At 66.5% G+C, this 15,401-nt stretch overlaps 2 protein-coding genes across 2 annotated transcripts in view; one reads left to right on the top strand and one right to left on the bottom strand.

Annotated features, from left to right (window-relative positions):
- Positions 1 to 96: 96 nt before the first annotated feature.
- BOP1 (BOP1 ribosomal biogenesis factor) overlaps positions 97 to 15,401 on the bottom strand; it is a 22,882-nt gene continuing 7,577 nt past the window's right edge. The window contains exons 3-16 of the mRNA XM_039846080.1: positions 12,995 to 13,075; positions 2,789 to 2,943; positions 2,593 to 2,710; positions 2,414 to 2,515; positions 2,137 to 2,349; positions 1,892 to 2,053; positions 1,726 to 1,806; positions 1,586 to 1,655; positions 1,365 to 1,497; positions 1,111 to 1,291; positions 745 to 1,033; positions 575 to 659; positions 384 to 491; positions 97 to 313 (exon numbers count right to left, since the gene is read on the bottom strand). Of these exons, the coding sequence (XP_039702014.1) occupies positions 160 to 313; positions 384 to 491; positions 575 to 659; positions 745 to 1,033; positions 1,111 to 1,291; positions 1,365 to 1,497; positions 1,586 to 1,655; positions 1,726 to 1,806; positions 1,892 to 2,053; positions 2,137 to 2,349; positions 2,414 to 2,515; positions 2,593 to 2,710; positions 2,789 to 2,943; positions 12,995 to 13,075 (1,932 nt within the window). The 3' untranslated portion in view covers positions 97 to 159. The remainder of the gene's footprint in view (positions 314 to 383; positions 492 to 574; positions 660 to 744; positions 1,034 to 1,110; positions 1,292 to 1,364; positions 1,498 to 1,585; positions 1,656 to 1,725; positions 1,807 to 1,891; positions 2,054 to 2,136; positions 2,350 to 2,413; positions 2,516 to 2,592; positions 2,711 to 2,788; positions 2,944 to 12,994; positions 13,076 to 15,401) is intronic.
- On the top strand, positions 2,941 to 6,268 carry SCX (scleraxis bHLH transcription factor). Its single transcript, XM_039846097.1, has 2 exons — positions 2,941 to 5,027; positions 5,929 to 6,268. Exons 1-2 carry the CDS (start codon positions 4,467 to 4,469, stop codon positions 5,965 to 5,967), a joined length of 600 nt encoding a protein of 199 aa, XP_039702031.1. The 5' UTR covers positions 2,941 to 4,466; the 3' UTR covers positions 5,968 to 6,268.

The following is a 15,401-nucleotide window of genomic DNA, read 5'->3' on the forward strand; positions in this document are numbered from 1 at the left end:
CAGGCTGGCATCCCTCCCCAACTGGGAAGACTGGATGAGTGAGGGTTCGTGGGGTAGCTGATTAGGGACCCCAGTTCAGGAAGGCTACACCACGGGTTAGGACAAACGCCTGTATTAGGGGGTCTTGGCACCTGCCCGCCTCAGGTGGTGACAGGCAGCCTATGTGAAGAGGCGGACCGTGCCATCAGCCCCCGAAGAGAAGACCCACGGCTGGGTGGGGTGGAAGGCCACGTCCAGCACGCCCAGGTCGTGGGTCAGCGTGTGCCCCCTCAGGACCTTCACGGGCACCAGCAGCGGGTTCTGCAACAGGTCACTGTGGGAGAAGAAAGAGGCTCAGGACAGGGCTACGTGGTCCCCAGGAGGCGAGCGGGGTCGGCACTTACTTATACACCATCCCGTGGCACACGATGACACTGCCGTCGTCAGAGCCAGAGGCAAAGAGTGGGTAGCGGGGGTGGAAGGCCACGGCCCGCAGGGCCTTCTTGTGGTGCCTGGGGGAAAGCGTCCCGATTCAGGGCAGGGCGGGCGGTGGGGGGGACCGATGGGGCAGCCCGCCACACAGCAGGGGCCTCACCTGAGCACTCTGTAGGGCTTAGTGGAAAGGTCCAGGTCAAACCACACCAGCTTACTGTCATAGCTGCCACAGATGAGGTTGTCACCTGGGGGTAGATGGGATGGTGGGCACCTGGTAGCCTTGCCTGGTGGCCCCACCCATAGGGTACACCTGCCCCCACCTGCCCTTACCTGCAGGATGCACAGCTAGGCTGGACACCCACTTGCAGTTGGGCATCAGCTTCTTGGTGAGCTCCTGGCGCAGCAGGTGGTACAGACGGATGCTGCGCTGGGAGGCCACCAGCAGAAAGGGCCGGACGGGGTGGAAGGCCACGCGCTGTACCTGCCCGTGGCTGCGCCGGAAGGGGCTCTGGCTGCGGCGCCGGCTCAGCTGGTGGATCAACACCTGTGTGTGTCCCTGCGCGGCCAGCACCACGGCCATGTAGTCCCCACGCCCATGCCAGGTCACCTGTGTCACCGGCTGCAGGAGGCAAGGCTGGCTGAGTGGGCCCTTCTGCGCCCCCTGCCCTTCCACCCGCACCCCCTGCGTCCCCACACCTTGCCGTGGCAGATGCGCAGCCGCAGGCCCCCCTGGCGCTCCTCCTGTGAAGCTTCCAGCCAGCGGGCAGGCTGCAGGGCAGGCTCCTCGGGGGCCGTGAAGGCAGCCAGCAGCTGGTCTGTGTTGCCCATGGCCAGCTGGTCCCCGAGGCCTGGGTTCAGCAGCAGCACTGTGTCTTCCCTGCCGGCCACAGACACCCCTCAGACATGGCTGCCCCGCTGCCCCAGGCCCCCGCCACCTCACGCTTACTTACACAGCCACGGCCACCAGGCAGATGGTAGGGTGGGGGTTCCAGGCAACACTCTTCACCACACCCCCCACGGGCATGGTTCTCATGCAGCGGGCAGTGGCCACCTCCCAGAGCCGCACCGAGCCGTCATCTGAGCCTGGTGGACACAGTGGGCAAGGCCCTCAGCACCTGCCGTCCCACCCAGCCCCATCCCTTGCGCTGTGCTGCCCCCTCTTCAGGCCCACCTGAAGCCAGCCACTGGCCCCCCGGGGAGACGCTCAGGCAGCGGACAAGGTCACTGTGGCCCCTGTAGACCTGCAGAGGAAACCAGTGAGGTGGTGGGCACCCAGGGGAGTAGGCTACCCACCCCCTCGTGCCTACTTACCAGGGCCTGGCACGTTGGGAAAGGCTGCAGGTCCCGCGGCCGTGGCAGCTTGGGAATCAGGTCTTCAGGATCCACATTCACCTGGGGTGAGAGTGCACGTGGTCACCCTGCCCCGTGCCCCGTCCCCTGCCCCATCCCCTGCTCAGGCACTGCCAGCCCCACCTACCCGCATCTTGCGCTGGCGTGGGCACAGGTAGAGATCCAGGCAGCGCTCGAAGCGCTCGTGGACAAAGCGGCCATAGGCGGGCACAGCCCGCAGGCTCGGGAACCTGCGCGGCAGGAAACCGACCTTCCGCTCATCAGGCTCCTGCTGCTCCCAAGCCAGGCGCTGTGGAGACAGGGCATGAGCTGGCCGTGGGCGTGAGTGGGGCATGGGACAGCGCCTGGATCCCCAGCCCGGGCCAGACTCACCTCCTCCTCGCTCAGCAAGTACTCGGGCGGCGGGTTGTAGGACTCAGCATGGCCAGGCAGGGCCAGCTTGGGGGCAGGCACGTGCATCTTGTGGCGGCCCAGCACAGCGTTGGGGTTCTCCTGGGCCCACAGGTCGTAGAAGTGGGGAGTGGGGTCCCGGGGCCGGCGGGGCTGAATCCAGCCCATCTTGATGGCATGCACCATGCGGGACACCTGCGCAGACGGGCGAGTCAGCCTGGGCGGTGTGGGGACTGCTCCCTGGGGGAGGGGAACCCACCTTCTCCTTTTCCACCAGGGACGGGATGAAGCTGCGCTTGTCAGCAGGGCGGTTGGTCACCGGGTGGATCATGATCTCCCCACTGAAGAAGTCCACAGAAGGCTGGGGGAGCAAGCACAGGCGTGTGAGCCAGACCCTGCAGGTGCCCCAGAGCCCGAGGGCCGGCCAGTGCCACCTACCTCATAGGGGTCGAAGCTCACGTCCCCAAACTGGCCCCTCTGCAGCCGCCGCACCAGGGCCACCTGCTCATCTGTGAGCCGCACGTCGTGCCCTGTCATCCGATCCTGCACGGTGCGCCTGGGGGACCGCCCATCAGAGCCATGAGCTGAGCTCCTGCCCCCATCCCACCCCCACAGGCCCCGCCCCCAGGCTCACCAGTAGTCAGGGTCCTCCATCTTGTCCAGAAACTGGTCCAGCTCGTCCCGGGTGCGCACAGGCTTGTAGATGCGCTTGCCGTCCAGGTCATAGCCCACGTGGGGGAAGTCGGCGTACCACTCTAGGGGCACGTTGCCCACCGTGTTCCGGACATCCTGAGGGAGCAGGCCAGCGTGTCGGCACCACACACACACCATCCCTCCATGCCCCCCAGGAGACAAAGGCGGGCGAACGGGAGAGGCAGGGGACTGGCCTCGAGGCAGCACCCAGGCACCCTGACACGTGCCCTAGCCCTGCGGTGTGACGTGGCGTGTGGCGCTGTGCCCCCCGCCCTCAGAGGCGCCGGAGCCGTCCCTTCACATTTTCCACTGAAGCGGTGCCAATCCCGGAGCCTCCCCGGACTCCCTGGCCAGGGCCCCGGGCAGCCACAGACGGGTGAGCTCATCGCCGTGTGCCCCCACCCCTGGTGGGGCCTTAGGCAAACAGGCAGGGACTCAGGGAGACCCCCCAACCTAGTCCAAGCAGAGTCAGAAGCCACTGCATTCCGCCCTGTAGGCGTTCTAGGACCCCCTTACCCTCCATCCTGCCCCCGCCCCACCCCCGACGGGCAGAGCAGCCACATTCCTGGACACACATTCCTGGTCGAGGCCCCTGCCAGCCACCACCCTCCCTCCGCCCAGCACGGGGACTGCTGCCCAGGCGGCTGCTTCCTGCAACAGTAGCCACAGGGGGAGGGGCCGATGAGCCTGAGCACAGCCGGGAGCCCAAGGCCCTCTCACGGCAGGACAGGACCCCCGGGCTGCCCCTCTACACCTGCCTGCCCCAAGACCCACTCCCTGCGGTCCTCCCAGCAGGCACGCCGGTGCCCCTGCCCACTGCTCTTCCTCCTCCCTGCCTCCGGGACCGCCCCCGGCCACATGGCCATCTCCACACTGGACAGACCCTGGGGAGGTTTCTCCAGAGCAGGAGAGCAGGCTCTGCTCTGGAGAGGCGGGGGAGGGCTCCAGGCAGAGGCTGCAGCTGATGCCAGGCGGGGGCAGGTGCAGATAGGCAGGCTGTGCTGCCAGGTGACCCCACGCATAAATGGGATAAGTGCAGGGACTGAGGCTGAACTCCGGCCCTTCAGTGCTCCCCTGTGCCCCCCTTCGCCTGGCACAGGAGGCCCAAGTGTACATGGGAGGGAGAGACAGACAGGGTGTGGTGAGGCCTTTGGGCCAGGGCAGCTGGGTTAACTTGGTCATGCCAGAGAGGGCGAGGGTCATGGGTCCCCGCTGACCCTCCTACCTCCTGCTAAAGGGAGGGGGCTGCACAACCCCAGAACCACCCAGAAGGGGGCTCCCACTTTCCCCCACAGCCCCTAGGAACAGCAAGATGCTCCAGGCCCCTTCAGCGTGGTGCGAGAAGGCAGAGGGACGCAGGGCCCCTGCTCCGGCGGCCTCCAGGGGCGGGTAGGCGGGGAGGAGGGCGGGCCGGCGCGGGGGAGGGGCCGCAGCCGCTATAAAGGCCCGGCCCGCGTCCCCGCTCCAGCCCGGGACGCACACGTGCGCGTAACGCCGCAGCCACCACGGGCGCCCCAGACCCGCGCCTTCTCTGGCCCCGGCGCCCGCCCACGAGGCCCGGCAGCATGCGCGGTGCCCGGCAGAGCTGACGGCGCGCGGGCCGGCCCGTGTCCTTCGCCATGCTGCGCTCGGCGCCACCGGGCCGCTACCTGTACCCCGAGGTGAGCCCGCTGTCGGAGGACGAGGACCGCGGCAGCGAGAGCTCGGGCTCCGACGAGAAGCCCTGCCGCATGCACGCGGCGCGCTGCGGCCTCCAGGGTGCCCGGAGAAGGGCCGGGGGCCGGCGGGCGGGGGCCGGCGGCCCGAGCCCCGGGGGGCGGCCGGGACGAGAGCCCCGGCAGCGGCACACAGCGAACGCGCGCGAGCGAGACCGCACCAACAGCGTGAACACAGCCTTCACGGCGCTGCGCACGCTCATCCCCACCGAGCCGGCCGACCGCAAGCTCTCCAAGATCGAGACGCTGCGCCTGGCCTCCAGCTACATCTCACACCTGGGCAACGTGCTGCTGCTGGGCGAAGCGTGTGGCGACGGGCAGCCCTGCCACTCGGGGCCTGCCTTCCTCCACGCGGCGCGCGCCGGCAGCCCCCCGCCGCCGCCCCCACCGCCCCCAGCCCGCGACAGTGAGAACGCTCAGCCCAAGCAGATCTGCACATTCTGCCTCAGCAACCAGAGAAAGTTGGTGAGTGTGTTATGCAGGGCATCCAGGACGGCACCCATCCCCAAATCAGCCCTGCAACCCACACCTGCCTGCAGAGAGGCTGGCGCAGGAACAGAGGCCCCCCGCAGCACCTGTAGCTCAAGTGCGCACGTTTCAGAGAGGGAGGGAGGGGCACCAGGGGGGCGAGGCTGGAGCAGGCAGGGCTGAGCCTTCCCAGGGTCTTCTGCCATGAGTCCTCAGGACATAGGTTCCGCCGGGCCCAGATAGGGCCATCCCAGACCAGATGTGGGCCTGCGAGACAGGCAGAGCAGACACCCACCTGGTAGAGGATGGGGACCAGATGGGTTGATTCTAGTATAACCCGGTACCCTGACCCCCACAGAGTGAGGACTCAGGGCAGTCAGGCAATAGGAGATGCCCCAAGAGTTTGCCCGGACCATGCCTCTGCCACTAGCCTAAGGCACATTGGGCACCTGCCATCCCACCCCTGGCCCCAGCCTGGGCCCCTGGGGCTGACCAGACACCAGGGTCCGAAGGCAAGAGGCTGGCAGGAGACTTGGGGGCTGGCAGAGAGGGCCGGGCTGTGGGGATGCTGGCCAGCTGTGATTCACAGCCTGCGGTGCTTGGTGGCACCGGCGAAGTAGGGTGACCGGAGAGAGAGCACAGCATGGCTCTCCCCAGTCCCCACCTCCTCTCCAGACAGCACGCACAAGCTCCTGGGGCCTGAACATCTGGGAAATTTAATTTTACAATTTCGGCTGTGCAGCAGTGTGTACTTTCCTCCCCACTGCATGGGGAAGCGGGGTGAGCGTGAAAGGGGGTGCTTCCGGCGCCTGCCCCCTGAGTCGGCGTGGGGGAAGCCTGGAGGACGGGCTGGCACCAGTCTCCACCCAGGCCCTGACACTGCCCTCCCCCTCCGCAGAGCAAGGACCGCGACAGAAAGACAGCGATTCGGAGTTAGAGGCGGATGCCGCTGGGCAGCCCACGGAGAGCCCGCGAGGACCTGACCCGGGCACAGGCCTCCTGTGAGGGCACCCCCAGGCCTGCTCCGCCTCTGGTTGTGAGAGGGGTCGACGGACAGGCGGGCGCTGGCAGGACTCTGAGCTGGACGCAGCACTCTCCCAGGCCCACTGGAACTTTCTGTGCTGGCTTCCTACGTGGGTTTTGTTCTCGTCACTACGTGCTGGCATCTTGTGTCTCTGATATGATAATATAAAGTCTGGAAATTTTGTATAATTAAAAACAAAACGATATCTTCCAAATGTGGAAGCACACTGTCCTCTCGAATGGTCCAGAGTCCGTCTTGAGCCCCAGCCTGAGCCCACACCACTGGGCCTCAGAGCTGTCTCTTTTTATATCCTGTCCTGCCTGAGCCGGAGGCACCCCAGTTCTCAGGGAAGGCCCCCACCCCCAGTCCTGAGGCAGAGTGAGGGGCTGGCTGCCTTCCAGGAGCCCTGGCCCCTAGGCCGAAGGAGACCGGCAAGGGGCAGGAGAGCAGGTGCAGGCCGTAGCACCCAGGCCCGGGGCAGCAGAGCAGTCTTGCCTGCTCAGGGCCTGCCTGGTGCCCAGGCGCCCCTGAAGGGGCGTGGGGGGCCATGGCCCACAGCACATGGTGCCGGACCTCAGGGCCCCGGCTCTATGGCCTTTGACAGTGGCTCCCCCAAGGAGTGGGCAGACACACAGGGAGCTGACCAAGGGCACCACCTGGCAGAGGGGGTCCCCAGGCCTGGAGGAGCCTGAACCCTGGGCCCGGTGGCGGCCTCCTGCATGTAGCCCTGGGAGACACCTATCAGGGTTGCCCGGTGCCTCCGCCCCTGCCCCGGCCCCACATTCAGCCTGTGGTGGCACCCTGGCCACCTACCTCTGCGCCCACCCAGCTCCCCGCTAAGCCCCGCCTGCCTATGAGGCCTCGATTCAGGCCCCTCCCCCAGCTGTGCACAGCTGGCTCACCATTAAAACCCTGCAGGTGACAATTACAGTTCAGTGGTATGAGCTCCACGGGCACAGCAGAGAAGAAAGGCGGGGCAGCCCTGTGTGGCCACCTCCCCCACCCCAGGCCGGCCAGCCGGTGGGGACGGGCCGAGCGTGCCAGGTGCCCGCCCTACCCCCGCGGCACTCAGCGCAGGCTTGGGGCCTCACTGACTGTACCTTTGGGACCCCCTCCCCCCCCGGGGAGCAGCCAGGTGCTGAGGCCCACGTGGGCACCCCAACAGGGCAGGGCGAGCTCCCCCCTCCCCTGCACCGACGGGCTCCAGGGAACTGCAAAGCAGGAAGCGGTGGTGTAATTTTGGAGGAAATTCTCAAAGCCAGAGCCACTAAGGGCGAGAGGGGGGCTGTGTCCAATCTGATAGAAATACAACAGGATAAAAAGTCACAGCAGCAGGTCCCACTCAGAGAAACCCAACCCCAAATTTCCTCTCTGTAATCCTGCAGGAGCCCGCAGCTGGCCGAGGGAGGGGAGGCCGGGGCAAGCTCGGTCACTATGGAAGCCCCCACTGCCGCCGCCTGCCTGGGCAGCCAAGACCCCAGTGAGAAGTGTGGGGGTCCAGCTGGGGACTGAGAAAGGCACCCCTTCTCCTCCTGGGACCCCAGGGCACCATGATGACAGGACCTTGGTGCTGTCAGTAGGCAGGAGCCCCAGGGTCTCCAAGGTGGCCCTCCTGTGCCACTGGGCACCCCACACTGCTGTGGGGGGTCTCTGTGGCCCACCTGCCCCTCACCCACTGGCTTCCCGTTTCCATACCTGGGCCTGGGTTGGGGGTGCAAACCTCTCTCATGAAACCTCCCCCAAGGTGATGGGTAGCCAGGTGGGCACCCACCTCACGGTCACAGAGCGGCCCTGATTGCTGTGCTGCGGACAGATGGGGCGGGGGAGGGCACGGCCTGAGAAGCGGGCAGACGGGAGACTGGAGGGCACAGCGTGAGGCAGAAGGAGAAGATGGTTGCGGAGCTGGGAAGCTGGCAGGAAGACAGGCCTCTGGGACGGTCCCCAGGGCCCAGCTGGTCGGGCCCGGCACACGCGGGCCAAGCCCTCTGCTGCCGCGCCTGTGACTCCAACAGCGGCTGCAGCTTGGCCGGCCTCAGGCCTGGGCAGCAGGCCCGGCTGCTCCCTCAGCTGTACCGGTAGCAGCAGCGGCCGAGGGCCTGGACCGCCAGCCAGCAGGAGGTGGGGGGGGGCACTCCGTCACCCTCCACTGCTCCAGAAATCCAAAGCAGACTGGGGGTAGCTCGGGCAGCCCTGCGCAAACCCACTCTATTAGCAGCGGCTGGCCCAGGGCTGGCAGGTGCTCCCTCCATGACAGCCCCACATCCTGCCTAGTATGCGGGCCCAAGGACAAAGACCCCCGGCTTTCCGTGTGTGCCCCACAGGCACCCTGGCCAGCAGCTGCCTCTGCAGGCCAAGCTGGGCTGGAAACACTCCGATCGCCCAGGCTGTCAGCTCCCTGTCCCCGGCCTAGGGAACGAGCTGCTGGCAGCACCACATGATTCATCACCAGGCTGCCTGCGCCCGCGGGCCAGCAGGCCCCCGCCCTGCTCAGCACCTGCGGGCTGCCAGGAAGCACATGTGACCCCTCGGGGTCAGGCACTGTGCTGGGAGCCCCGGCTTCAGGCACAGACCGCCCCCAGCCAAGCTCTCCTGGGGGGGCCACTCTGCCCAAGGACCAGTCTGTGGGATGAGCCGGCAGGGGTCCCCGCCCTGATGGCACCACCGGACAAGGCAGGCAGCACTGGCCGATGTGCAGGCTGCGACGGTTCCGCTCCACAAGCCCGCCCTCCCCTCCCCCTCCCCAAAGTGGCTGCAGCTGTCAGGACCGCAGATTGGAACTGCAGGTACGGCGCTGGCGGGCTGCCACCTCCCTCCCGTGTCTGTCTGCGAGAGAGGAAGCCGGCCCACCTCTGGAATCCTTCACTCGCTCCTCGTTCCCTCTCCCACCTGTCCCCCGGGAGCGCGGGGTCAGCCGCCCTCGCTCGCTCGCTCTCTTTCCCCGGCCCCTCTCCGATTACAATGCCGGCAGTGTTCACTCGGCTCCCTGCTCGAAGCTCCCGCCTGTCTCGGGCGCCCCTCGGCCATCCTGCGCCTCCATCGCCCCTCGCTCCTCGGTTGCTCCGTCTCTGTCAGTGCATGTGCTCACCTGCCACTGAACTCACAGGAGGCTCCAGCAAGACCAGTCCCAGTTGTGAGCAAAGGGGAGAAGGCCAGCTGAGGGGACCCCAGCAGGGGACAGGCCAGAAGCACAGCCCAAGGGCATGGCAACTGAGCCAGGGGAGGGACTGGCAGACTTGGGCAGCAGCCCTGCACATACACCCAGCCCCATCTGTCCTCCAGCACAGGAGCCATACTGGCAGGGCCCACCCCTGAGCCAGCAGACACGTGTGGGCACAGGGCCCCTCTGATGTCACTACTTGGCCCCCTACCAGTAACCCCATGGTTGTGGGGGAAGCAAGTCTGCCCCCACAGGGTCCACAGGGTGGGGACAGAGCCCAGCATCCACCCCTGCTCTCAGGTCCTGAGATACCCGAGCGCCAGCCCCCACCCCCTGCCCCTCTCCTGGGCTGACCAGGGTCCGATGGGTGTTCTCAGGTGCAGCATCCTAACTCAGCTCCCAAAGGCAGGGAAGTACTGAGGGTGGGGCAAAGTCCGTCCTGAGCCCCACGACTCAAAGACAGAGCCGCTGCTTCGAGTCCAGCCTGGTCCCAGAGGCTCCATGCCTGCCCCCAGCCCCAGCCACCTCCAACCTCATTCTGGAGAACTCACCCTCCATGGCCCACACACAGCCCCCTGACCCTCCCCAGTGGCCCGTGTCCCAGTCCTTGCTCTGCAGCCAGCTCCCCGCACTCAGCATCCCTACTGCAGAGTTTGCCCTCTAAGACCCAGACCTCCATCCCTAGGGCTGAACGCTCCTCTCAGGAGACCCCTGTCCCAGTGCCCTCTCACCCACGGCCCTGCCAGCCCAAGGCCCGGCTGCCATGGAAACGGCTCCCTGTGGGCACTCAATGGGCCAGGGCTCTGAGAAGCCCACCTTCACCTGTAGGCTGCTGCACAGCCCCAAAGGTCCTGGGAGACCCTGCTGGGCCCCAGGATGCTCACTACACACCAGAAAGAGAAACCCCATTGGGCACTGCCCCCGACCCTGTCCTCCCCCGGGGGAATCTTCTCCAGCAGGGAGAACCCGCTGCGAAGGGGGCTCCAGGGAGGTGCCAGGCCTGCATGGGGCGGGGCAGGAGGGCGTGGCTCAGAGCTGGAGCCCGCGAAGGCTCCAGGGGGCACCCTGCGGTCACATCCAGCCCGCCCACAGGGCCCTCCAGGCACCTGCAAGGCCGTGGGTCAGCAGTACAGACTGATGCCCCTCGCGACCGAGGCCGGCCGGGAGCACGCAAGTGGGAAGAGACCAGACCCGGGGCAGGGCCAGTGGCCCCATTCTGAGGCTGGCCGCGGGGGATGGACGGCCGCCAGGGAGGCCGGGGCGTGGGGCGGTCTGCGAGGCGGAGACGCGAGCAGGCTCAGCGCCGGGCGTCCCCACAAACAGCTCCGAAACCTGAGCCGAGAGGCTCCCGCTGCCAGCAGCGACGCAGGCGCTCTGAGTGCCGGCGGCGGGCGGGGGCGGACGCCCCGGGAGGAGCTGGAGGCCGCCAGCGCTGGAGGCAGCTGCCGGTTCAGTAGCTGGGAGAAGCCATTAACGGCGTTTGGCGAGAGAGCAGAGGGGATCTCGGGCTCTGGATGCAGACAGGCCCGGCGTCCCTGCGGATCTGCGTTACCTCGCAGCCCCGCCCCCGCGGGGGAGGTCGGGGGACTGGAGGGTGTCGGCCAGAGCTCACAGCGGCCCTGAACCCTCACCCTGACCCGCTGCCCAGACGCAGGCCACACGCTGCCAGGTGGCCCTCATCCGCCCACCGCAGGCCTCAGTTTCTCCAGCTGCTGGAAACAGAGGTGCCGCTGTTGCCAAGGCCGAGGGTTCCTCCCCGCCCCTCCCCCGCCCCCAGGTCCCGCGCCGGATGAGATCACGTCTGCGAGGTGCGGGTGCCGCGCAGAGCGGTGAGGGGAACCCGTGGGGGCAGGGCAGCTGCAGGTCCTCAAGGTGTGCCCCCCCACCATGGCCGGGCCCCTGCTGGGCCCAGCCAACCCCTGGGCGCCGGCTGGGTGCAGGTGGGGTGTGCATTTGGGGGAGGAGCTTTGAGAAGGGCAAGTGTGTGGACACAGGATGCACTCCGAGGCAGCTGTGGGCAACACCCGGTCAGCGTCTGCGTGGGGGGGGGCCCCCCCGAAGCCAGGCCGGGGGTGGGAAGGCTGGGCAGCGCTTCCAGCCACCACACGCCTGCAGGGCCCTCCTGCTGAGTTTCTCTGACGACACATAGCAGTCAGGACCCCTGCCCGCTGCCGGGGCCCAGGGCCTAAGGGAGACCCTGGCACCACAGGCCACCTCCGAGGACACCGCCAGGAGTGGGGGCTGCCCTGGCAGGACTGGTGTTCATGGGTCAGGGCCCATCACAGGCGCCAGCCAACCACAGCGCAGCCGCAGGGCTACAGGGCTCTGCGCCCCACGGCCTCCCAGTGACCTTAGCCTGCACACTGCACCCACCTACCCACGCACCCCATGGAACCATCACTGCCCCAGCTTCCCAGGCCCGTCCCCGAAGCCCACCCCACTCTGCACACAAGGAAGAGATGCAGCACGACCTCGGGGTGGGACACGGCCGTGCGCGTGAGCACCCAAGGGGTGCCCTCCTCCAGGCACGGGAGCCTCTGCCGGCCTGGCTCTTGAAAGCTGAGCTCTGCCGCCCCCTCGAGCTGCCGGCGGGCCGTGCTGGCAGCAGCGCGGCCGGCCGGGTACTGCGGCTCTCTCCTGTCACTCAGGCCGACATATGGGATAGTCATCCGGAGGAAGCAGCCCGCAGCCCCCGCAGTGGCTGCAGTGGCTCCGGGCAGCCCCAACGCCCCGCCCCGGCCCCGCACTCCATTTACAGTCATCATCGATTTCTCAAAATACCAAATATAAAAAAGTAGCCGACAGGATGTGGCTGCCGACAGCCAGGACCCCTGGGAGGGGGAGACAGGCAGGGAGCCGCATGCAGGGCCCCCCCTTGCCGAGTGCGCCGCTGCTCTGGCCAGGAAACCAATTTATTTTGTTTTGTCTCTGTTCTCTGAACGCACAGAGACCGGATCGGGCGGGCGGCCAAGGCTCCTGCAGCCGCTGCCAGGAGCGCGAGCAGGGAGGGGGGTGGAAGCCGAGCAGGGGGGCCGCCCTCCCCAGGCCCGCCACCCCCGACCGCGGCAGGAAGCACTCTAGAGTCCAAGGACCTGTCGTGGAGGGCCCTGCACCCAAGGCCACACCTGGGGGCTCTCAAAAGGGCCACAGCCATGCCCAGCAGCCTAGATACACCAGGGGGAGGATAGGGGAACACCAGGCCACCTCTGGGCTCAGAGCCCCCTCCTGGGCACCAAGCAGTGGAGATGCAGCCCCGCCCACTCGCTAGGGACTCTGAGGCCAGACTGAGCACCCCAGCCCACTGCTAGCTGTCATTTTCACACCGCCAACTTGAGAGGGGTAACCAGATTGAGGCCCCATCGGCCTGCGCCTCAGGGGCAGGGAAGGGGCATCCAGGCCACCTGTCTTCTGTAGGGTGCTGACAGTGCCGCTGTCCTCAACACCCGGCAGGGGTGGAACCCAGGCCTCACGCCTGGGGCTGGAACAGGCTGGCTGGTGTGGGGTCCCTCGTGCCCACCCAGAGTGTGCGCACAGCCCCACGGAGCACACAGGGACCCCAGTGTCAGCCAAACCCCCTAGACACGCCCAGAGCCAAGACCTGGGCATGGGCTGCTGCGCCAAACCCAACACCGTCCCTCCCGGGGTGCTGACACACACACTCCCGCAGTCACGAGGCCCAGACCCCAAAATCGCTCTTCCAGACCGACAGCCGGCCAAGGGCCAGGACACCCACTCTGGCCTCACAAGGCCTGACCCCCCTGCCCCGGCAGAGTGCAGCCCTACCTCCTCGTCAGAACTGTCCTCCGCATACTCGTCGCCTCGCACCGTCGGTGCCTCTGTCCTCAGCGAAGGGGTCCCTGTGGCCTACGATAAGCAGACAGTGGTTAAGTCAATGCACCTACGCCCTTTGACCTCAATATCCCTAGCCCAGGGTCCCCCCGCCTCCTCCTGGAAGAACTAACTGTCCCTGCTTACTCTGAGGCCCAGGTTCCTGCCGCCCCCAATCTCTGAGAAGCTCCAACTTGGCCCCAGGCCTCATGACAAGACCAGGGACACCCCAAGTCTAAGAGGGCCTCTCAGGGGGCCCCACCCAGGGTTCTGTCAAGGGCCAAACCCATCACGATGTCCAAGCTCTGGGGGAGGACCCCAGGGAGGGGCTGACACCTGGTGCCAGACTGGAAAAGGAGTAGTCAGCAAGACACCAGCTGAGGGCCCAGCCACCCCTGCACCCCTTAACAAAAAAACGGCTGCAGGGCCCAGAGCCAGCCTGGGGTCAAGGGACAAGGTGAGGGCTGGGGGATCTGTCTGGGGAGGGTGCATGGCACTCACTGTCAGCCACCATCACAGGCCCACAGCCAACCCACTCCTAGGTCAAGACACTGGCACCTGCAGCAACTGAGACACCCACCCAGCCAGCCAAGAGCCCCAAGGGGTGCCCCAAACTTCAGAACGCTGGAGATGTGGACCCCAGGTCCCCACGTCCACCGCCCCAGGCTGACCCAGCAACCAGGTCAGTGAGTGGGCGTTGCTGAGCATTCACACCCCAACCTGGAAAACAAATCCCCTCTCGGGGGTAGGGGGTGCATACACCAGACCCAGGATGATGGGGAAAACAGCCCCTCACCCCTGGGGGCAGTAAAGTGCCTGGAGCTGGAGCCCCTGCGCACTGAGCATACCGCCAGAATCTGCCCCCCGCGCCCCCGGCCCGGGCAAGAGCCAAAGGCCCATCAGGCAGCTCTTCCTCCCGCCTGTTTTTCCCCTCAGCGTCAGGAGGGTGGGAGGCTAAGTTTTTTTCCAGGCCAGGAACAAGGCCGGATTCGGTTTCCTTGTGTCCCCACCCCCTGCCCCCAGTGCTGTGGGAGCCCTGCCTGCCCAAAGTGGGTCGGCAGAGCCAGGCGGGCGTGGGTGTGGGCATGAGTAGGGGACATGGAGGGTAAGCCCCAGAATCCGGCCTCTGCCCAGGGCCCACGGAAACAACCAGCCAGCACACCTGCCCCAGGCCTGGGCAGGCCATCTGGGTGGCTGCCCACAGTGCCAGCCTGCCCAATGCTCCCCTGGGCACTGAACCCGAGCCCCACACCACCTGTGACACACCCTCTGGTCTCTCAGTGCAGCAGCACTCAGGCTTGCCCCAGGGGAGGCTGTGAGTCCCACGCAAACATCCCCTCTGGCAAGGCACCGCCTCCTCCCTCCAGATGCCAGGCTGCAGGGCAGGTGGCGGCCACCAGGGGGCAGCAGTGTGACACACTCCAGCTCCCAGCCTCGCCTGCTTTACCCACAGAGCCAGCGAACCCACCCCCCCAAAGTCTGGAGACACTCTGCTGTAGTCGGGTCTCGGGCATTTAAAAAAACTTACATTAAAAAAGACCAATGAAAGGTAAAACAGAAGGGTGCGAGCACAGCGGCAGAGGCCGAGCGCGCACCGCTGCAGCTCCCGAGTCCTGCCTGGCCTGGCCCGGCGGCCAGGATCCGAGACTCCGTGAACTGGGGCACAGACACGGCCCGAGGTCAGCTCGGCCGAGCCTGGCACTGCCCCCTGAGCCTGCCCATGGGGGCTGCTCGGGGGCAGGCCACTGGGGACCAGGGTTTTGCCGGCAAGCAGCTCAGGCCAGGGACCGAGGATCTCCAGACAGGCATCTCCTGGGAGGGCCGTGTACCTCGCATAACTGGAGGCTCCAGAGGAGTCCCGAGTGTCAGCAGGGTCAGCACCCTGGTGGCCCCACGCACCACCCCCCCCGAGACGTCCGAGACCCCACACACAGACCACAAAGCAGTGCGGGACCCTTCAACAGTCGGGAAGGCGCGGAGGAAGCGCTGCACCTCGGCTGAACTGCTGCTAGGTCTGTCTGAATGTGGTGAGCGAACTAATGAAAACAAGAACTTTCCCACAAGAGAGTAAGTGAACAGAAAAGAAAAATACCCATATAAATAGAAAAAAACAAAGCAAACGTGACAAATGGAAAAAAGAGGTCTAAACAAGCACCAACAGCAAAAGTGGCTTTAGGCACAAATCCACTGGACACCTGTGACCAAGAGTGCATGATGACACCCGAAGGAGAAGGGAGAGGCCCGCTGAGCACCAGGAGCAAGTGTGGCTGGGGCTGGGGGCAGTGACAGGCCCTGGGCCTGTGGGGGCTTGGGGCACTCGGGACCTTTTCCTCCTAGGTGATTCTCTCGGGAAACCAGCAGC

The sequence above is a fragment of the Pteropus medius genome, unplaced genomic scaffold (assembly GCF_902729225.1).
Source record: "Pteropus medius unplaced genomic scaffold, Ma_sr-lr_union100, whole genome shotgun sequence".
NCBI lineage: Eukaryota > Metazoa > Chordata > Mammalia > Chiroptera > Pteropodidae > Pteropus > Pteropus medius.

Bases quoted from the DNA above. Each gene is read 5' to 3' on its own strand.
- SCX (XM_039846097.1), top strand. From the start codon at position 4,467: ATGCTGCGCTCGGCGCCACCGGGCCGCTACCTGTACCCCGAGGTGAGC. The intron at 5,028-5,928 runs GTGAGTGTGTTA...CCCCCTCCGCAG, and splicing joins TCAGCAACCAGAGAAAGTTG to AGCAAGGACCGCGACAGAAA.